Source organism: Elephas maximus, chromosome 22, assembly GCF_024166365.1.
Source record: "Elephas maximus indicus isolate mEleMax1 chromosome 22, mEleMax1 primary haplotype, whole genome shotgun sequence".
Lineage (NCBI taxonomy): Eukaryota > Metazoa > Chordata > Mammalia > Proboscidea > Elephantidae > Elephas > Elephas maximus.
In genome coordinates, this window is record NC_064840.1 from 30,577,487 (window position 1) to 30,598,284 (window position 20,798).

Here is a 20,798-nt window from a genome sequence, read left to right on the forward strand (position 1 = left end):
ATTCTGCAAAGGTTTGTTTTATGACCTAATATGTGGTCTATTCTGGAGAATGTTCCATGTGCGCTAGAAAAAAAAGTATACTTTGCAGCAGTTGAGGGGAGAGTTCTGTATAAGTCAATGAGGTCAAGTTGGTTGATTGTAGTAATTAGGTCTTCCGTGTCTCTGTTGAGTTTCTTACCGGATGTCCTGTCCTTCTCCGAAAGCGGTGTGTTGAAGTCTCCTACTATAATTGTGGAGGTGTCTATCTCACTTTTCAGTTCTGTTAAAATTTGATTTATGTATCTTGCAGCCCTGTCACTGGGTGCATAAATATTTAATATGGTTATATCTTCCTGGTCAATTGTCCCTTTTATCATTATGTAGTGTCCTTCTTTATCCTTTATGGTGGATTTAACTTTAAAGTCTATTTTCTCAGAAATTAATATTGCTACTCCTGCTCTTTTTTGCTTATTCTTTGCTTGATATATTTTTTTCCATCCTTTGAGTTTTAGTTTGTTTGTGTCTCTAAGTCTAAGGTGTGTCTCTTGTAGGCAGAATATAGACGGATCGTGTTTCTTTATCCAGTCTGAGACTCTCTGTCTCTTTATTGGTGCATTTAGTCCATTTACATTCAGCGTAATTATAGATAAGTATTGAACCATGAATCTTTAGGTTGGTTGCCAAGAGCAAACCATTTGTGTCACCCAGGGACCATCGTGGCTATCCATTTTTACTGTCATGAAAACCACTGGATACTTGGCTTCTTGCTAGTCCCTGTATTTTGAAAGAAAATGTGCAAAAGGTGGGGAAAGACAGTATATGAATTAGATAAATTTATTTTATGGGGTCATAAATAGGCATTCTTAATTCTTTGAGTTTTTTTTTTTTTTACTGTGGTTTACAAAAGGGTTTCTTTTCCTTTTTTTGTTCTTTTTTTTATTGTACTTTAGATGACAGTTTACAGAACAAACTAGCTTCTCATTAAACAATTAGTACATATATTGTTTTATGACATTGATTAACAACCTCACAACACATCAATGCTCTCCTTTCTCAGCTCTGGGTTCCCTATTACCTACCAGCTTTTCTGTCCCCTCCTGCCTTCTAGTCCTTGCCCCTGAGCTGGTGTGTCTCTTTAGTCTCGTTTTGTTTTATGGGCCTGTCTAATCTTTGGCTGGAGGATGAACCTCAGGAGTGACTTCATTATTGAACTAAAAGGGTGTCTGGGGGCCATGCTCTCAGGGTTTCTCCAGTCTCTGTCAGGCCAGTAAGTCTGGTCTTTTTTTGTAAGTTAGAATTTTGTTCAACATTTTCTCCAGCTCCGTCTGGGACCATCTATTATGATCCCTGTCAAAGCAGTCAGTGGCGGTAGCTGGGCACCATCTAGTTGTACTGGACTCAGTGTGGTGGAGACTGTGGTAGATGTGGTCCATTAGTCCTTTGGACTAATCTTTCCCTTGTATCTTTACTTTTCTTCTTTCTCCCTTACTCCTGAAGGGGTGAGACCAGTGGAGTATCTTAGATGGCCGCTCACAGGCTTTTAAAACTAAAAGCGTTTATTTTCTATTGCCCAGAAGAATTTCTAAGGTCACCAAGATGCATAAATGTTGGAGCCACAGTTTGTTCATTTTACCATATGCTTGTATGGCTGAGAAGGAGTGCTGGGGTAGAGACATTGACCCACCCCAGGAGTGGGGAGTGGCATCTCCACAGAGTTCTGATTCCTGCTGACTCTGTTGTATCTTGGGGGCCAAGAGCCAGGACTCTACTTTCAAAGAATAGAAGCCTCTGACAAAGCAAGGGAGTAGCTCAAGAGGAACACCCTAGGATCTCAAAATCTCTAGTTTATTAATCTTCTAAAATAGCAATTTTCTAGCTACATTCCCTAGAATGCCTGCAATAGTAATGCATTTGATCTCAAATCCATATGTAGTCTGTGGTCAAATGAGTTTGAGAAATGGAAGGTTAAACAAAAATTAAATGGGTTGCTTTTCCTGCAGGACTTGTCAGTACCTTTGTTAATAAATGTATATTAGGACTTCCCAAGATGGAGATAAAATATACAGCATCTCCCAAACACCTAATATGTCCCTTCTCGACCTTAGGTTCCCTATTACCTACCAGCTTTCCTGTCCCCTTCTGCCTTCTAGTCCTTGCCTCTTGGCTGGTATGCCCCTTTAGTCTTGTTTTGTTTTATGGGTCTGTCTACTCTTTTTTTTTTTTCTACTCTTTGGCTGAAGGGTGAAACTTGGGAGTGACTTCATTACTGAGCTAAAGGGTGTCTGCGGGCATTATGGTGCATATTAGGCGTAGTGGTTAAGAGAGCTTGCTGCTAAGCAAAAGGTCGGCAATTTGAATCCAACAGCTGCTCTTTGGAAACCCTATGGGGGCAGTTCTACTCTGTCCTTACAGGGTCACTATGAGTCAGAATTGACTTGATGGCAACAGGTTTCATTTTTGGTATTATGGAACTGGAGTTCAGAAGGGCTTCCTTTAGGGGAAAGTCATCTTAAGATCTTCCTTTACTACGTCACTTCTCTACGCAAAACCCCTTCATGGATCACTATTGCCTGCAGAAGCAGCCTGGCATTCAAAGCCCATCAGGATATGACCCTAATTTCCACCCCAGCTTTATTCCCTCTTGCTCCTCCTGAGAACCTCTGGCTCAGTCCCCAAACAGGCACGCTAATTCTTTCCTCTACATCTTTGTTCCTCCTCTGCCCCCTCCCCTCCCCCATTCTCTTTGCTTGGGTACTCTTCCCACTGTAATTTCAGGCTCCCTTATCCAATCTCTTTTCAAGTTCCACATCAAAGTCTCATTCCTTATGTAGAGCCTTCTCTAGCTATACATTCTCGCAACTGATATATTGTGGTGTTTTAGCTGTTTTTTCCTCGATAAAGAACATGGAAAAGATGAACTTAATTTCTCTTTTCTTCTTAGCACAGTGAATGTCTTCATGTTTTGTGTGTGTTTGTTGACCTTTAATCTTGATGAACCATGGCAAACCTCTTTCCCCACTGACACATTTGAGAACTAGTTTTCTAAGGTTAATTGTCCACTCATACCTTTCTTAGCTCTATGGAGAGCCTCATAGAAACTATTAGCGAACAGTGTCTATTAGGCCCATTTATCATGATTTAACTAAATTTCAGAAAACGCTAATGTTGATTAACTTGAGGTTAAACTTGAGGTCCCAGGTTTAGAAAGCTTCCTTCACCAAGAGTTTCCAGATCAAAGTTCTTCTGAAAGTCTCCAGGGAGAAGAATGGGGAATTTGTTTTTTAGAGAGTTCCCCGGATCATTCTGATGCTATCAAAATGTCATGTCTTGGAGCTTCTGTTCTACATTTTACCCTTTAACACTGTGATTTATTGATGTGGAGCTGTTCAGAATAAAGCCAGACTTCTGGGAGGGAAGTGGACTCAACAGTTGGGTAAAAACCAAAAAAAAAAAAAACAATTCCACTGGCCTACATTCGATTCTGACTTATAGCAACCCTATAGGACAGAGTAGAAGTGCCCCATAGGGTTTCCAAGGAGTAATTGGTGGGTTTGAACTGCTGACCTTTGGGTTAGTAGCCGAGCTCTTAACCACTTCACCACCAGGGCTCCAACAGTTGGGTAAATGATTCAATTATCATTGAAAAGATTTGATTATCTGGTGTTTTCTTTCTTATATTGTGAATTCTTTCCAATGTAAAGAGTTAATGTTCTAGATTTGAAGCTTCGATGAAGTCAGGTCTCTAGAACTCTAAGACCAAAGTCTGGCAGGTTCCAGAATTCTAAGGTTCTGAAATTCTGGAAGTGTAGTAGATACTGTCAGCATCCTGTATCCATATCTGCCCCATACTCACTGTTTCCCGCATTTGCTGCTGACTCCCTACAAAGTCTCTAAGAATTTTTGCCTGAAGGCTTTCACTGGTCACTGGCACATGCTCAACCAGCACAAAAGGTAGTAGAAAAATTCGAGGAGTTAGTGTGCCCAGGAGAAGCCCTCATGCAATGATGGATGGGGGTTGGTAGATTAATACCCCGGTTCCCTTGCTCCTCCAATAGGACCACTCTGAGGCATGCTCAACGCAGTCTCCCAGAAGCCCCAGTGGGTACAGCCCCAGTTGCCCACAGCAGTCACTGCTTATTAATATATACTGTATGGACTTCCTTCTCTTCCCTGTCTCACTCTTCCACACCCCTACCAGTGCTTCCTAGGATCATCTCCCAAATGAACTGCTTGCCCTCACATCCTTGTCTCCATGTTTGTTTCCAAGAGAACCCAGCCTAAGACAGCAAATCTAAGCATCTAAGATCAGAGTTTTCTAGAATATTAGAGTTTTAAGATCATGGATTCTATGCCTAATATTTAGAATCCACAAACACACTCTTGCTTATATATCACCTGGCAATGTCTCCCTGGTTCTTTCATGTGCATAACTCTAGTTTCTCCACCTCAACTTCTTATTATGTTGTTTTTAGGTGCTGTAGAGTCAATTTCAACTCATAGCGACCCCGTGTGACAGAGTAGAACTGCCCCGTAGCATTTTCTTGGCTGTAATCTTTACTGGAACAGACCACCAGGTCTTTCTTTCACAGAGCTGCTAGGTGGGTTCGAACCGCCAACCTTCCTAGCAGCTGAGCACTTCACTGTTGCACCACCGGAGCTTTGTCCCTATCATACCAGGAACCGATGTTCTCTATTTACTTCCTGTTCTCCGTGGAGCCTAGGGCACGGCTGGGCACAGAGAAGGCGCCCAATAGACGCTCTGTCCTTGTTCAGCCGCCAGAAGGGATGTGTAGGAGAGAGAAGAGGAAGAGTAATGTGGCAGGAAAGGGAGCCTTGATTCCCCGCTTGCCTTTTACCCTACCCTGCTGTGTGACCTGCAGCAAGTCCCTTTCTCTTTGTATGCTCCAGTTTCCCCATTTGTAAAAGGAAGAGATTGGAGTTTAAGAGCTTTCCAACTCTTCCTTTCTTGACCTCCATGAGCCAAAGTTCAGCCATTTCCAGACTCCAAATCTCTAGTCACCTGCTAATCCTCCAGGAGGGAAAGGGGCCGAGTGGGGATCCTCGGAGGCTTACCTGTCCTTCTCGTTCAGTGACAGCCTCTCAAAGTGCAGGTGCAGTTTCTGGCCCTCTGGGGCTTCGATGGTCCACACGCAGACCTGGCTCCCATTGGTGCTTCCAGGGTAACTTGGGGAGAGGACACGGCCGATGGTGGCGTTGTGCACTGCCCCTCCACAGGGGGCTGGGTCCGGAAAGTAGAAGTGGGTGGGGGGTGGGGAGAAGAAGAGAGAGAGGAAGTGAGTGTTTCATCCTCCTCTGATGTCACCCTTAGCACTTGTTCTTGTTAGCTGTCATTGAATCATTCCCTGAGTCATGGTGACCCTATGCAGAATGGAACAAAATGCTGGTCTTGCAGCATTCCCATGATCGGTTGTGGCTTGGACTATTGGGATCCATAGGGTTTTCATTGGATGATTTTTTTGGAGGTAGATCACCAGGCCTTTCTTCCTAGTCTGTTTCAGTCTGAAAGCTCTGCTGAAACCTGTTCAGCATCAGAGCAACACACAAGTCTCCACGGACAGACAGGTGATGGCTGTGCAGGAAGTGCTTGTCCAGGAACTGAACCCGGGTGTCCACCATGGAAGGTGAGCATTCTACCACTGAACCACCACGGCTCCTGCCCTTTTCTAGGGTGAGGTACCAGAGAACTGGGTGGGGAGAGGGAGATAATGGGATGGACGGTCTCCCTCCATAAGACCCATCAACATGTGTGTTTCGTGGTAGGGAATGACTGTGGTTTAAGGACCTTTCCATGGTGCTGGCTGGGTCCTGGTTCTTGATTATAAACTGATAATGAAGAAGGACATAAACAGGCAGTTCAAAGAGAAGAAATACACATAAAAAAGCACTAAAAATTCCAGCCTCACTAGTAATAAAAGAAATTGTAAATCTAAGCTACATTCCATTTTCATCTACCTAATTGGTCAAGATAAAAAGCAACAATAAAACCTGAGAAAGGAGATGTGATGGGATATGGTCACTGTCATTCATGACTGGTTCGAGTGAAAATTGCTCTGACCTTTCAGGAGGGCAAACTGGTGAAAATATGTTCAAATGCTTTGACCCAGCGTCTTAGTTATCTAGTGCTGCTATCACAGAAATAGCACAAGTGGGTGGCTTTAATCAACAGAAATTTATTTTCTCACCGTTTAACCCATGACTCATTACCGTTGAGTTGATTCTAACTCATAGTGACCCTATAGAACAGGGTAGAACTGCCCCATACGGTTTCCAAGGAGTGCCTGGTAGGTTCGAACTGCTGATCTTTTGGTTAGTAGTCACAGCTCTTAACCACTACACCACCAGGGTTTCCAAACCTTTTGCTGTCAAGTTGATTCCGACTCATAGCAACCCTATAGGACAGAGTAGAACTGCCCCCATAGGATTTCCAAGGAGCATCTAGTGGCTTCGAACTGCCAGCCTTCTGGTTAGCAGCCATAGTTCTCAGCTACTATGCTACCAGGGCTACCAAAAGGTCAGCAGTTCAAATCCACCAGGCGCTCCTTGGAAGCTCTATGGGGCAGTTCTACTCCGGCCTATAGGGTCGCTTTGAGTTCTCACAATTTAGGAGGCTGAAAGTCCGAATTCAGGGTGCCAGCTCTAGGGGAAGGCTTTCTCTCTCTGTTGGCTCTGGAGGAGGGTCCTTTTCTCTTCAGCTTCTGCTCCTGGGCAATCTTCATATGGTTTGGCATCTATATTCCCCCATCTCTGCTCTGTTCGCTTGTTAAATCTCTTTTATATCTCAAAAGAGATTGACTCAAGAGACACCTTACACTAATCCTGCCTCATTAACATAACAAAAATAACCCATTCCCAAATGGGATTATAACCACAGGTATTGAGATTAGGATTTACAACACATATTTCTGGGGACATAATTCAATCCCTAACACCCAGTAATTATGGATCTGGGCATTTATCCTGAGGATAGACTTAGAGATTCACACAAAGATTTTATGAATTAGGATGTTCATTACAACATTGTTTTTAAGAAGGAAAAATGAGAGACAACACAAATGTCCACTCACAAACGTTTGGTGAAATAAATTGCATTCCACCCATATAGTTACTAAAACCCAGAATATAAGAAAATACTATTTTTAAGTGGAAAAAAAAAAAGCTAGAAAAAGGTCTGCCATATTTATTACAACAAGCTATTTGCAAGGATCAATTGTGACCATGCATATAAAAGTGATTTTCTCCCATCTTTTACACTTTAAATTTCTTGAAAAATTTTTTTTTACAAGAACCATGTATTACTTTTATTACAAAAATCTAATAACGAAATATCAAAAAGTGATTTGTGAACTGGGAAGAGTTACACAAGTGTGAGGGCATAGGCTTATTCAGAGATATTTGTTTCTTAGAAAACTATTTTTTAAATGTACTGTTTGGGTGAGCTATTCTAAATCTTCCAAACCCAAGGTGAGCTGGTGGGCAGCAGGCATTTCTCACAGAGCTGGGGGGTCAATCTGGGAGGAAGGGATGTGAAGTACAGAGAGGGTCAAAGCCCCATACCAAGACCAGCATTTCAAGCCTGGAGAGCAATCTCTATTTCTTAGGAGAATCAAAGAAGACTGAAAATTCCTCTTTCCCACGGTCCTTTTGCTCCTTCTTCATTTCCAGGGTAATAGCAGGGGGTGAGGAGACCCAGGGGTGCAGTGGTCAAGAGCTCGGCTTCTAACCAAAAGGTTGGCAGTTCTAATCCACCAACTGCTCCTTGGAGACCCTATGGGGCAACTCTGCTCTGTCCTATAGGATCACTATGAGTCAAAATTGACTAATGGCAATGGGTTTGGTTTTTTGTTTAGAGGGTGCTGAGGCAGAAGTTAAAGTGACTGATGGGAACCTTATCACAGAGGACTAAAGAACTTGAACTCTGCTTTGTGGGCAACATGGAGTTACCTCCTGTCTCCCTTTCTCCTCTCCTACAGGTCTCTCTGCTCAATTGTTACCTCCCATCACTCTTCTCTTTGTCTGGTCAATGTCTCTTCATAGCACTTGTCACTAATTAGAAGTAGAACACATGTCTTTGTTTATTTGCTTTGTTGTATATTTCTCTCTCTATAAAAGGTAAGCTCCACAAGAGTTGGGACTATTTATTTTTTGTACCACCAGAACCTAGAAGAGTTCTTGGTATGTAGCATGCGCTCAGTAAATATTTGTTAAAGAAGCAACAATCATTATTTTGTGAAAGAGAAAAAGAAGTTCAGAGGTGTTGAGCTACTTGCTCAAAGACACTCATCTATAAATGACAGAACTGGGTCTCAAGCTCAGACTGCCTCACTCCGAGACCTGTTATTTCAGCCATTATTCCACCCTGACGGTGTTTTATCCATGATAATGTCCCTCTGATCAAGAAAAACGCGAGGGACGTAAACCCGTACCAGTTGCTGTCGAATTAGGTCTGGCTCATGGTCCTCCCACTTGTGTCAGAGCAGAACTATGCTCCATAGGGTTCTCAGTGGCTGATTTTTCAGAAGTAGATCACCAGACCTTTCTTCCAAGGCATCTCTGGGTGGACGCAAACCTCTAACCTTTTGGTTACCAGCTAAGCACGTTAACCATTTTGCACCACCCAGGGACTCCACAAGGAACACAGAGGTGCTTTATAAATGCTTGCTGAATGAAAAAAAGAATATTTTCCCCATTTTTGTACCCAGCCCTGGTGGCACAGTGGTTAAGAACGACGGTGAACCATGGCTGCTAACCAAAAGTTTAGCAGTTTTAATCCACCAGCCGCTCCTTGGAAACCCTACTGTCTTCTGTAGGGTCGCTATGAGTTAGAATGGACTCGACGGCAACAGGTTTAGAATTAGGGTAAAGCCTGGCACATACCAGGTACTCATGAAACATTTGTTGAATGACTGGAGAACTGAATGGAGCTTGCAGTAGGTGTTATGGATTGAATTGTGTCCCCCAGAAACGTGTATTAACTTGGCTAGGCAATGATTCCCACTACTGTGTGGTTACCTACAAATTTGTGATCTGACGTGATTATTCTATGTGTTGTAAATCTTAACCTCTATGATGTTAATGAGGCAGGATTAGAGGCATACATGTTAATGAAGCAGAACACAATCTACAGGATTAGGTTGTATTTTGAGTCAGTCTTTTCCGGGATATATAAGACAGAAGTCAGCAGAGAGGAGAGGGACCTCCTACTACCAAGAAATAAGAGCCAGGAGCAGAGAGTGTCCTTTGAACTGGGGGTCCCTTTGCTGAAAAGCTCCTAGACCAAGGGAAGGTCGATGACAAGGACCTTACCCCAGAGCTGACAGAAAGAAAAAAGCCTTTCCCTGGAGCTAATGCCCTGAATTCAGACTTCTAGACTCCTACACTCTGAGATAACAAATTTCTGTTTGTTAAAGCCATCCCCACCCACCTGTGGTATTTCTGTTATAGCAGCAATAGGTAACTAAGACAGTAGGAGAGAAGGTGGGCAGCCCTCTTCTCTGCTCTGGATGCCTCTGCTATGGCAGATGGCAAACACCTTGCCAAGAAGTACTGTACTTAGTTCAGGACCACAACAGAGCACCAGCTACTTTTTTCTCTCCAGGCTCCCTTCTATCTTACAGTGGAGTTTGTCCTCTCAACTGAGCCAGACTTAGGTTCAAACCTAAGTGCCACTTATCTTTTAGCACGAGTCACATAAGTTCTCTGAACCTCAAGCTTTGTTGCTGTTAGTTGTCCTTGAGTTGGCTCTGTCTCATGGCAACCTTATGTATAACAAACAGAACAAAACGTTGCCAATAAGTTTTTGCTTAGTTCAGGACCACGGATAGAGCACCAGCTCCTTTCCTGTGCCATTCTCCTTACTGTTGGTATGTTTGAGTCCAACATTGTGGCTGTTGTGTCAATCCATCTCATTGAAAGTTTCCCTCATTTTCACTGACCTTCTACTTTACCCTATGTATAGCCTCAAGTTTACTCACTGTACAATGGTGATAATTTCACATTCCTTGTAGGACTGAGGTGAGAAATCAATGAAATGGTGCACGTAGAAGGCTTGACACAGTACTTGGCATGGCTAGATGCCCTGAACATAGCCAGTGTTATTACCCTATGGCTCAGGAGCTGAGGAGACAAAGGACTGTGTGCCTGGTTGGGGGCGCCTGCCATCTGTCCTCCCCAAGCTGCTGCTCGTTTGCTGTTTCTCTGGTCCCTTCCTTGCCTTATTAAGCCGACTGATGGCTCTGTTTGGCTTCAATTTGCCGGCCATGACTCCCATCCATCTTTCTTAGCACAAATTGAAGCTTAATTCCTCTCTGATTTCACACATAGATAAAAATTAATATGATAGCGGCACAGAGACCAACTGCCCTACAGTTTTTTCCTCCACTGTACAAAAAAGGAAAGCTCTGAAAGGCCGTGGGGGAAAAATACTTCAACAATTAAATCTGACTTTATCAACGGATCTCATTTCTTATTTGCATTTTGGATTCCACTTGATTATGAACTTCTGGAGGGCAGGAATTATGTTTCATATTATTCCCAGTGTTCTTCTTATACATGGCACATAGTAGGAGCTATTTCTCCTTTCTAGAACGAGACAGACTGGGTTAGCAGGCTGCCTCCAACAGTTCCTATCCGGTGACCTTAGGCAAGTGACTTCACCTCCATGAACCTCAGTTTCCTCCTCTGTAAAATGAGGATAGATGGTCCTCTCTCTATAGGATTGCTGAGGGGATTAATTGTATTTCCTAGTATGGTGCTCAAAAAAACAAACCAAACCCAGTGCCGTTGAGTCGATTCTGACTCAGTGACCCTATAGGACAGAGTAGAACTGCCCCACAGAGTTTCCAAGGAGCGCCTGGTGGATTTGAACTGCCAACCCTTTGGTTAGCAGCCATAGCACTTAACCACTATGCCACCAGGATTTCCAGCATGGTGCTCAGCACACATTTATTGAGCTAAAAAATGGCAGCAATCACACCAAAAGCACAAGCAACAAAAGAAAAATATAGACAAATTGGCCTTTGTTAAAATTAAAAACTTTTGCACCTCAAAGAACACTACCAAGAAAGTGAAAAGACAAAACAGAACGGGAGAAAATACTTGCAAATAATATATCTAATATGCATCTAATACCCAGAATATATAAAGAGCTCACACAACTCAACAACAAGAAGACAAATAACCCAATTGAAAAATGGGCGATGGACTTGAATAGACATTTCTTCAAAGAAGATATACAAATGGCAAACAAGTACATGAAAAGATGCTTAAAACATCATTAGTCACTATGCAAATCAAGACCCCAATGAGATGTCACTTCACACCCATTAGGATGGTTATACTTAAAAAAAATAGAAAATACGTGTTGAGGGGGATGTGGAGGCATCAGTACTCTTGTGTATTGCTGGAGGGAATATAAGATGACGCAGCCACTATGGAAAACATTTTGACATTCCCTCTCTAAGTTAAACCTAGAGTTACCATATGACTCAACATTTCCACTCCTAGGTTTATACCAGAAATAATTGAAAACAGACACTCAAATAAAGACTTGTACACGAATATTCATAACAGCACTATTCACATTAGCCAAAAGGTGAAAACAGCCCAAAATGTCCATCAGCTGATCAATGGATAAATAACAGTTTGTCTATCCATACAATGGAAATCCTGGTGGTGTAGTGGTTAAGAGCTATGGCTGCTAACCAAAAGGTCGGCCATTCGGGTCTACCAGCCACTCCTTGGAAACCCTGTGGGGCAGTTCTACTCTGACCTATAGGGTCTCTATGAGTCTCAATCGACTCTACAGCAATGGGTTTTTCCATACGATGAACATTATTCAGCCATAAAGGGAATAAAGATCTGATGCATATTACAACAGGGATGAACCTTGAAACACTATGCTAAGTGAAAGAAGCCAGACACACAAGGCCATATATTATACGATTCCATTTATATGAAATATCCAGAATAGGCAAATCTATAGAGACAGAAAGCAGGTTAATGGCTAGCAGGGGCCAGGGGGATGGGAGAAATAAGATGTGACTGTTTAATAGGTAGGGGGGTCTCCCTTTGGGGGTGATAAGAATGCTCTAGAACTAGATGGTGGTGATGATTGCACGACATCGTGATTGTACTCAATGTCACTAATGGTAAATTTTATGTTATGTGCATTTTATTGCAATTAAAAAAATTAAAATGGCCTCAGTCATCTGTGTTGGGAAGAGTCTCTTCCCCCAGGCTGCGTCTGTCTGTCTTGATGCCCTGGGGTTTGGTCTCCTGCCTCTTAGTTTGCCCATCGTGTTGGGTCACACCGTGGCTCAAGTGTACCTGAGCAGATGGGCTCTGGGCTGCTCCAGTGGGGCTTGGAGGCATTGATGCACGTCAGCGTCTTTGCACCCTGGAGCTCATAGCCCAGGTGGCAGTGGAAGTGGGCCACCCCGCCCGAGTGCAGGTCCATCACGGTAACATCCCCAAAGTCGGGCCGGTGGGGAAAGCTGCAGCTCAGCATGAAGGCTGGGAAGAAACACAAAGGCAGACCCAGTCATCTCTCAGCGGGGGAGGTAAAGAACGTGACCCACATCCCTGGAGCCGATTTATGCTGAGGAGAAAGATGAGGCCCCTGGGGACTCCGGAAGATCAGGGGAGGGTATTTTTGTGACTCTCATTGATCAGATGGTGCCGAAAGTGCTGGGTTAGCACTTTCTGTAGGCTAAAAGGTCCCCACTCTGCATAACCAGGGACATCTGAGTTGGGCGTGAAGAATGAAGTCTCATACCTTGTTTAAAGGTCCTTGGGTGGTGACAAATGGTCTGCACTTGACTATTAACCTGAAGATTGGTGGTTCAAGCCCACTCAGCAGTGCCTGGGAATAAAGGCCTGGGGGTTTACTTCCGTAAAGATTTCAGTCAAGAAAACTGTAACACATGGATGGGGTCACCATGAGTCAGAACGGGCTTGACAGCAACGGGCTTGGTTTTGGTGTTCATACCTTGTTTGAGGCATAGAATGGCCTTGTCCTCAAGCATGGGGGGTAGGCAGCATTGCCCAGGTAGACCCAGCTGCACGGACATCTTAAGTCTTTGCTACAAATGCAACTTTGACCAGCATTAGAATAGCCCACTTTTCAGGTAATGCCAAAGGATGTGAAGGCCTGAAAACCGCAGGTCTGGGAGAAGTTAAGGGCTTGGACTTTGGGGGGAGACCAATAGAAGCTTATGTCCTTGTTTTACCACTTAGAAACTCTATGACCTTGAAAAGTGGCTGAGCTCCACTTTTCCTCATTTCCTAGTCCTGCTTTACAGGTGGTGGTAAGGATTAAATGAGATAATTCAGAGAAAGGGCCTCTTTAGAACAATGCCTGGGACACAGCCCCATTATATGGGGAGTGAAGAGGGGGAGGGTATATGTGGTCATGTTGAGTTCCTCAATTTTCATAAGAGTCTGTTCAATCCATTCTAACTCCACCCCTAGATTATGGTCTGACCTCTCCTGCAACATAAAAACAAAACAAAAGCAAAACAACAGCTGCCGCGGAGTTGATTCTGACTCATGGTGACTCCATGTGTGTTCAGAGTCGAACTGTGTTCCACAGGGTTTTCAAAGGCTGATTTTTCAAAAGTAGATCACCAGGCCTTTCTTCTGAGGCACCTCTGGGTGGACTCGAACCTCCAACCTTCCAGTGAGCAGCCGAGTGCCTTAACCATCTGCAACATCCAGGAGCTCCTGCAACACTGAATACCTGCATTCCCAGTACTGACTGGCAGGAACAAATTCAAGCTCATGGCTCAGCATAGTATTTTTTCACTTTTTTAATTAACAAAGATAACAAATACTAAAGAGACTGGGATAAATGGGCACTTTCATATATGATTATCCACCTGCTTCAGAAGGAAATATTAAAAATGAGGTTTGTTTGTTTTCCCCCCGGATATCTGGTCAATTGATGCAGGTGGGTTGGTTCCCCATATTCAGATGTGTGGCTAATGATGTCGTTTTCCATTCAGATATTTTGGCAGCAGGCAAGGAGCCAGGGGGAGCCCCTGTCTAAGGGGAGGAAGGCCTGAGGTCATGGGAACTTCTCAGAAGGTGGAGAAATGGGATGATGAAGGAGAGGGGAGAAGGAAGGAAGGAAAAGGAGAATAAGATGGGAAGTATTAAGAAGGAGGGACAGCAGATGGAAGGTGGGAGGAAGGGGGGAGGAAAGGAAGAAATAAAGGATAAGAGAAAAGAGAAGGTAAAAAGAAGTGAGGAGAAAGGAAAGAAGAGAAGAGAGGGATAAGCAAAAAGCAAAAGAGAGAACACTTAGACAAAAAGAAAGAAAAACTGTAGAGGAAGAATAAAGAAGAAAAGGACACTGGTGGCTTGGACTCTCAGGGGCCCCATGCTTGAAATTCAGGTACCCATGAACCTGGGTGGGAAAAAGTGACTTGTTTATTTTCATTAACCTCTAAAGGAATTGTGGTGATTCCTTCAGTCATGAATGTAGGCAACAGATGGTAACATATTGGGAGAACCCATAACTTTGTCACCCAGAGAAATCACAGATATTTTCATGTCATAACGAGTATCTTGATAGATTCTTTTACACTCCTTGGCACTCTGAAATTACAGTAATTATCAGAACACCACTAGATATTATTATTTAATGTGTTAGTAAAGAAGCAGGTAGATGACTATATCAAAGATAAAAAATATTTTGACAGCTGTACTTCAATATAACTGGTTTCTTTTTTAATTGTATATATTTTTATTTTATGCTTTTAAATACATTTTTCTGAGAAGGAGTCCCTAGGTTTTGGATCAGATGTTGTCCCTGGCAGAAGAAGTTTAAGAACCCCTGGCTCCAGAGGACAGTTGAGGCAAACGGCTGCATCTCAGCAGCCCTGGCTGACCCTACCCTGGTAGTGCAGTTGGAAGGTGCTGAGGCCGTCCTCCTGGAAGGTCCGGAAGTAGATGGAGATGGTGTTGGTGGGGCTGCGGATTACCTGCCCCTCCACCAGGAGTGTCTGGTTGGCCAGGATGGTCAGGGTGGGGCCGTCCACCCCCCGGATGGACAGCAGCTCCCCCTCAGACAGGTTCACACTCTTCACCTGAGGACAGGTAGGGGCAGACAGACAGGAACTTGGTGTTGTGTTTGAGATAGAGCCCCCACCCCAGGCTTTGAGGCTGCCAGTGTGGCAACCCAGACCAACCCCAGGCAATGGAACCGACTCGCTCCAATGGAGCCCTGGGAGTCTGTGGGTGCCTCTCATCTTTCCCAAGGCTGGGGGACAGAGTGAGACCAAACTGGGGCAGAGGGGTTACAAGGGGCCTGTGGTCTGTGAGCACCCCTAGCTGGGCCCTATGAAAGAGGCATCGCTAGGGATCATGAAGCTGCAGAACCAGGCACACTTCAATTCCTCTCCAGTTTGTTTTAATGCCATGAATGTTTACTAAGCATCTACCATGTGCCACAATGGAGCCCTGATGGCACAATGGTTAAGAACTCCACTGCTAGCCAAAAGGTTGGCAGTTCGAATCTACCAGCAGCTTCTTAGAAACCCTATGGGGCAGTTCTACTCGGTCCTATTGGGTCGCTAAGAGTCAGAATAGACTCCATGGCAATTTGTTCTGTGCCACACACTGTGCTGAGCTCTGGGGCTGCAAAGCTCAGCGCTGTTGCCGAGGGGCTGAACTTTGTCTTTACTGTACCAGCCAGAATGTCTTCCTCAAGTTTAGTCCTGATGAGGTCACACAATTGACCCAGCTCAAAACCTTCAGTGGTTTTTTTGTGGCCCATCAGAAAAGGGAAAGTGTCCAACCTCTAGCCTTGGCCAAGAAGGGCCTTCCACCACAGGTTCCAGCCTCCTCTCCACTCCTTTCTTCTCTTCAACAGTGAATGGGACAACTCCCTACTCCCTGGGCATGTGTCCTTAGTCCACATGAAAAAGCACTTCTAAAAACAGGGCGGTCAGCTGGGGCATGCCTCGCACTAGGGTGACCATCATGCTAGCTTGCACTTCTCTTTCTCTCCCTGTCTCCCTCTGTCTTTCTCTCTCCCTCTGTCAGGCTCTGGAAAAATGCTCTGTCCGCGTTGTTGTGTTTATTCTTCCCGAAACTCTGCAGAGTAGGCACATTATTATCCATATTTTATTTACGGGAAAACTGAGGCTCAGAGAGGTGCAGTCCCTTGCCCAAGGTCATGCAGCTTTAACTGGCAGAGTTGGGACTTAAAGTCTGCATGTTTAATTCTATAAAGCAAGCCCCTAAGCACTAGGCTACCCTGCTTGTTCATTTTCAGTTTACAGGCAAACACGTGTGTGCCTGTGTGTGTGTCTCTGTGTGTTTGTGTGCATGTGCCTGTGTGGGCCTATGTGTGTGCCTGTGTGCATCTATGTGTGTGTCTGCGTGTGTGTCTGTGAGTGCCTGTGTGTGCCTCTCTTGTGTGTCTATGTGTGTGTGTATCTATGTGTGTGTCTATGTGTGTGCACGTGTCTCTATGCATCTCTTTGTGTGTGCATACATATGTTGATAAGTAGGGTATCAGGGTATCCTTCTGGGTGCAATACCTCACAGTTTATCAACACTTCTCCTCCTTGTGGGCCAAGCTATTCAGTGGGCACTAAGCAGAGAGTATCAGACTGAGGTTAGTTAGGTTAGGACGGTGACTAGGATGGGACTGCCTGCTGGCACTGAGGACATCCTTCAGGGGTTACCTGGAGCTCCACCCCGTAGCCAGTGTAGACGGTCACGTTGTACATGCACTCCAGGAAGTTGTTTAGGGGCAGCGGTGGGTAGTCGCTGGAGTCGATGTACCCCTCAGGGTCCGAGAAGCTCACGCTGCAGAGAGCTGGGGGGAGGCGCTTTCATCAGGACACTGAAGACAGCTCAGTGTAAGCTCCTGGTGGCTGTGTGCTGGAACCCAGCCTCCTCTGTCCCCACCCTCCTACTGTTGTTCGTTCTCCTGTCCCCAGATCAACACGATGATACAAATCACAATTGTTGACACAGAATGATCACTTACTGTGTGCTGCTAGGCATGAGCTAACCCGTCTACAGGAATGACCCTATTCATCCTCGATGAAAAAAAAAAAAACCAAACCCGTTGTCGTCGAGTTGATTCCGACTCATAATGACCCTATAGGACAGAGTAGAAACGACCCATAGAGTTTCTAAGGAGTGACTGGTGGATTCAAACCGCCAACCTTTTAGTTAGCAGCCATAGCTCTTAACCACTGTGCCACCAGGGCTCGATTTCGTCCTCATAGGAACAAATATTTTATTCCTATTTCAGAGATAAGTAAACTAAAGCTCAAGGAGCCCTGGTGGCAAAAATGGTTGTGCTTGACTGCTAACCAAAAGGTTGGCAGTTCAAACCCACCTAGCGCTCTGCAAGAGAAAGACCTGGCAATCTGTTTCAGTAAAAATTACACCTAAACCCCCCCCCCCCGAGGCAGTTCTTCTCTGTCACATGGGGTCGCTATGAGTCTGAATCGGCTCAACTGCACCTAACCACAACAAATAACTAAAGCTCAGAGAAGGGCAGTGGCTGGATGAAGCACACACAGCGAGCAGGTTGCAAAGCCATTCAAGCCCAGAGCTCATGCTCTGTAATGACTGGCCATATTACATTTGTCCCAAATCCATCTGTGACTGACTCCCCTGTTTGAAGTTGGAAGCGAAGATGGAAGAAGAAAGACTGGAATACTCATGTCCAAGGAAGTATATAGAGCAATAAAAGTGAAACCACTTTGTTAAAGAATTCTGGTTCCGAGATGAAATGGTTTTCAATCCCACTCCTTGGCTGTGTGGCCTTGGGCCAGCTGCTTGATGTTCAGGGTCTCCATTGCCTCGTCTTTAAAATGAAGATATTAATTCTGAGCTCACAGGTCAAGTTCATAGTCAATGCTCAAAAGATGGTGTTATGGGTTGATTTGTGTTTGTCCGCAACCCCCAAGATATGCTCAAGTCCTAACCTCTGGTACCTGTGAGTGTGACCTTATCTGGAAATAGCATCTTTGCAGATGCAATTTGTTAAGTTGCATGAGGTAGTACTGTAGTAGGGTGGGCCCTAATGCAATCTGCCTGGTCTCGTTATAAGAGAAGAGACACATAGATACAAACACACAGGGAAAAAGGCCACGTGAAGGTGGATGCAGGGATTGGAGTGATGCATCTTACAAGTCAAGGAATGCCAAGGGTTACTAGCAAACACCGGAAGGTAGAAGAGGCCAGGAAGGATACTTCCCTCCAGGTTTCAGAGGGAGTGTGGCCCTGCTGACACTCAATTTTGGACATCTAGCCAGCCTCTTGAACTTTGAGACAATAAATATCTCTTGAGTTAAGCCACCCCTCATTGTGATCCTATGTGTATCAGAGTAGAACTGCCCTCCATAGGGTTTTGGTCATTACGAGTTGGAATCAAGTGGGCAACTGGTTTTTGGTTTTAAGCCACCCAGGGTTTTAATATCCCCGGGTGGTCCAAATAGTTTGTGCTTGACCATTAGCCTAACAGTTGGTGGTTTGAATCCACCCAGAGGTACCACGGAAGAAAGACCTGGTAATCTGCTTCCATGAAAATATCAGCCAAGAAAACCCTATGGAGCTCAGCTCACCTGTGTCACACATAGGGTTGCCAAGAGTCAGAGTCAACTTGACAGCGATGGGTTTAGGTTTTTGGTATCATTACGGTAGCCTTAGGAAGTTAATACAGGTGGCAACTGAAGGCTGGGGCTGGATCTCCCCAGAACCCAGCCCCACCCCTGTTCCCTGGTGATGTCTTGCATGCAGCAGGTGCACTAAGGTGCTGAGGGGTGAGGGGTGGAGGGCTACCCACCTGGGGCCTGCTCGGTGGTGATGACCGTGGTGGTGATAATGGTGGACGTTGTGGTCTCCTGGTTCTCCTCAGAGGCTGACCCTGTCAGCTCACTCTCTCCTCCTTTGTCCATCAGGGTCATGGGACTGGCTTCCTCTAGGGAAGCCTCATGAGACTCCTCCGGCCCCAGCGGCTCTCCAGGGTCTGGCTTCTGGGGGAGCGTGTGAGCCACATAGGGCTGTGAGGTGAATGGGGAGATTTGCAGGGGGGCAGGTGTCGTGGGGACGGTGCCTTCCTTCTGGTCCAGCCAGAGGGGCACCTCGGATGAAGGCTGATGCATCTCTGCAGAAGTGAATAGGTCCAGGTCCCCTGGGGGGCGGGACTTCTCCGTGGAAGAGAAGAGCTCCTGCCCCAAGGTTGTGGGCTGGGACCCCGGACTCTGGAGGGCTGCTGTGGGGGTTGCCTTTGGCCTCAGCTGCTTCCTGGCTGTGTTCACCTGCTTGAGAGAAGGTGGCTTCCTCCTGGGGATGAGGGTGTGCTTGGTGCCTACCTGCTCTGGAAGCAGTGTGGACAGGGCCTGGGTGTCTGGACTAGTGGGTGGGGCCATCCCTGCTAATTCCAGCTCTAGGAGCTGGTCCCCAGACTGGGCTGGATTCGGAGGGGCCCTGGTAACTCTCTCTTCGGGGCTGTCTTTGTTCAGACTGCTGCTCTCCAGGGCTCTCCAGGGCAGAGGGTAAGTACCTGAAGGGCCAGCATCTCCTTCGGGGTGAGCATCTGAGGAAGAGGAGAGAAGAGACCAGTCAGCTTGGGATGGAGGGGGTTTAAGTCCTCAGCCCTCTACCTGTCAGACTCCTGGGGGCCCTCCTTCTAAATCTTCTTTTCCTTTCTTCCCTCCCTCTCTTCCTCCCTCATTGTCTCCCTCCCTCCCTTTCTTTTACTCCTTCTCTCTCCCTTCCTTTCTTCCCTCTTTTCCTTCCTTCCTTCTCTTCCTCTCTTCCTTCCTTTTTTCCCTCTTCCCTCCATCCCACTCTCTCTGCCTTCCTTCCTTCCTTTTCCTCACCGTGGAGACTGGGGGCTGATCACGCCAGCCTAGGCCAGCCATTAGGGCTGTGGAAACTGAGGGTGTGAGTCTTAAGGACTAGTTGTAGGTGTACTGGGAAGATGAACAGAAAAAGTAGAAATAATTATATTTGATGTGATAAATGCTTAGTTAGAGAGAAGCTTTGCACACTAGCAGCGCCGAGAGGAGGTGTCCCTAGCCCAGTCTTCAGGGCGGGTCTACCATGTACAGTTGGGCAGGTTGTCTATTACACAAGATTACTTGGCTGGGAGGACAAGCAGAGCTGAAAACCAGTCCGCGTTCTCTTTTCCAAGCTGTGTGCCCTGGCTTAGGGTTAGATCCTCCTGGGCTTGTAGGGGATACCTTTTACTAATTCATGTAAAAGTGACTTTATGGGAGACACAGAAAGCTTTGAGGATCCAGAACTGTGAGGCAGTTCTGATACGTTCAGATACGGGATGTGTAAAGACAGGTGGAGACCTGGCCAAAAAAAAAAAAAGGTGTAAAATCGGAATTACCAGAGGCAGGGGGCACAGGTGAAGGATAAAAACTTAAAACCAAACTCAGTGTCGTCGAGTCAATTCCGACTCATAGCGACCCTATAAGACAGAGTAGAACTGCCCCATAGAGTTTCCAAGGAGCGCCTGGCGGATTTGAACTGCCAACCCTTTGGTTAGCAGCTGTAGCACTTAACCACTATGCCACCAGGGTTTCCAGGTAAAGGATGGTTAGAGATAAAGCTGGTGAGGTAGGGAGGGAGGAGCCGGGTCTTTGTGGGCCTTGTATACTCTGCTAACTCCTTGTGATTTATTATCATTATTATTTTCTTTTTTGTTATTTTTTATTGCAGTAAAATACACATAACATAAAATTTACAATTTTTTTCCCATTATAAAGTATACAATTCAGTGGCATTAAGTATATGCATAAATCTGGGCAATCATCACT

General features: G+C 45.3%; 1 protein-coding gene across 1 annotated transcript in view; it reads right to left on the reverse strand.

The window, feature by feature from the left end:
- SEZ6L (seizure related 6 homolog like) overlaps positions 1-20,798 on the reverse strand; it is a 112,611-nt gene that overhangs the window by 84,968 nt on the left and 6,845 nt on the right. The window contains exons 2-6 of the mRNA XM_049865474.1: positions 18,812-19,564; positions 16,692-16,825; positions 14,894-15,086; positions 12,325-12,510; positions 5,053-5,218 (exon numbers count right to left, since the gene is read on the reverse strand). Of these exons, the coding sequence (XP_049721431.1) occupies positions 5,053-5,218; positions 12,325-12,510; positions 14,894-15,086; positions 16,692-16,825; positions 18,812-19,564 (1,432 nt within the window). The remainder of the gene's footprint in view (positions 1-5,052; positions 5,219-12,324; positions 12,511-14,893; positions 15,087-16,691; positions 16,826-18,811; positions 19,565-20,798) is intronic.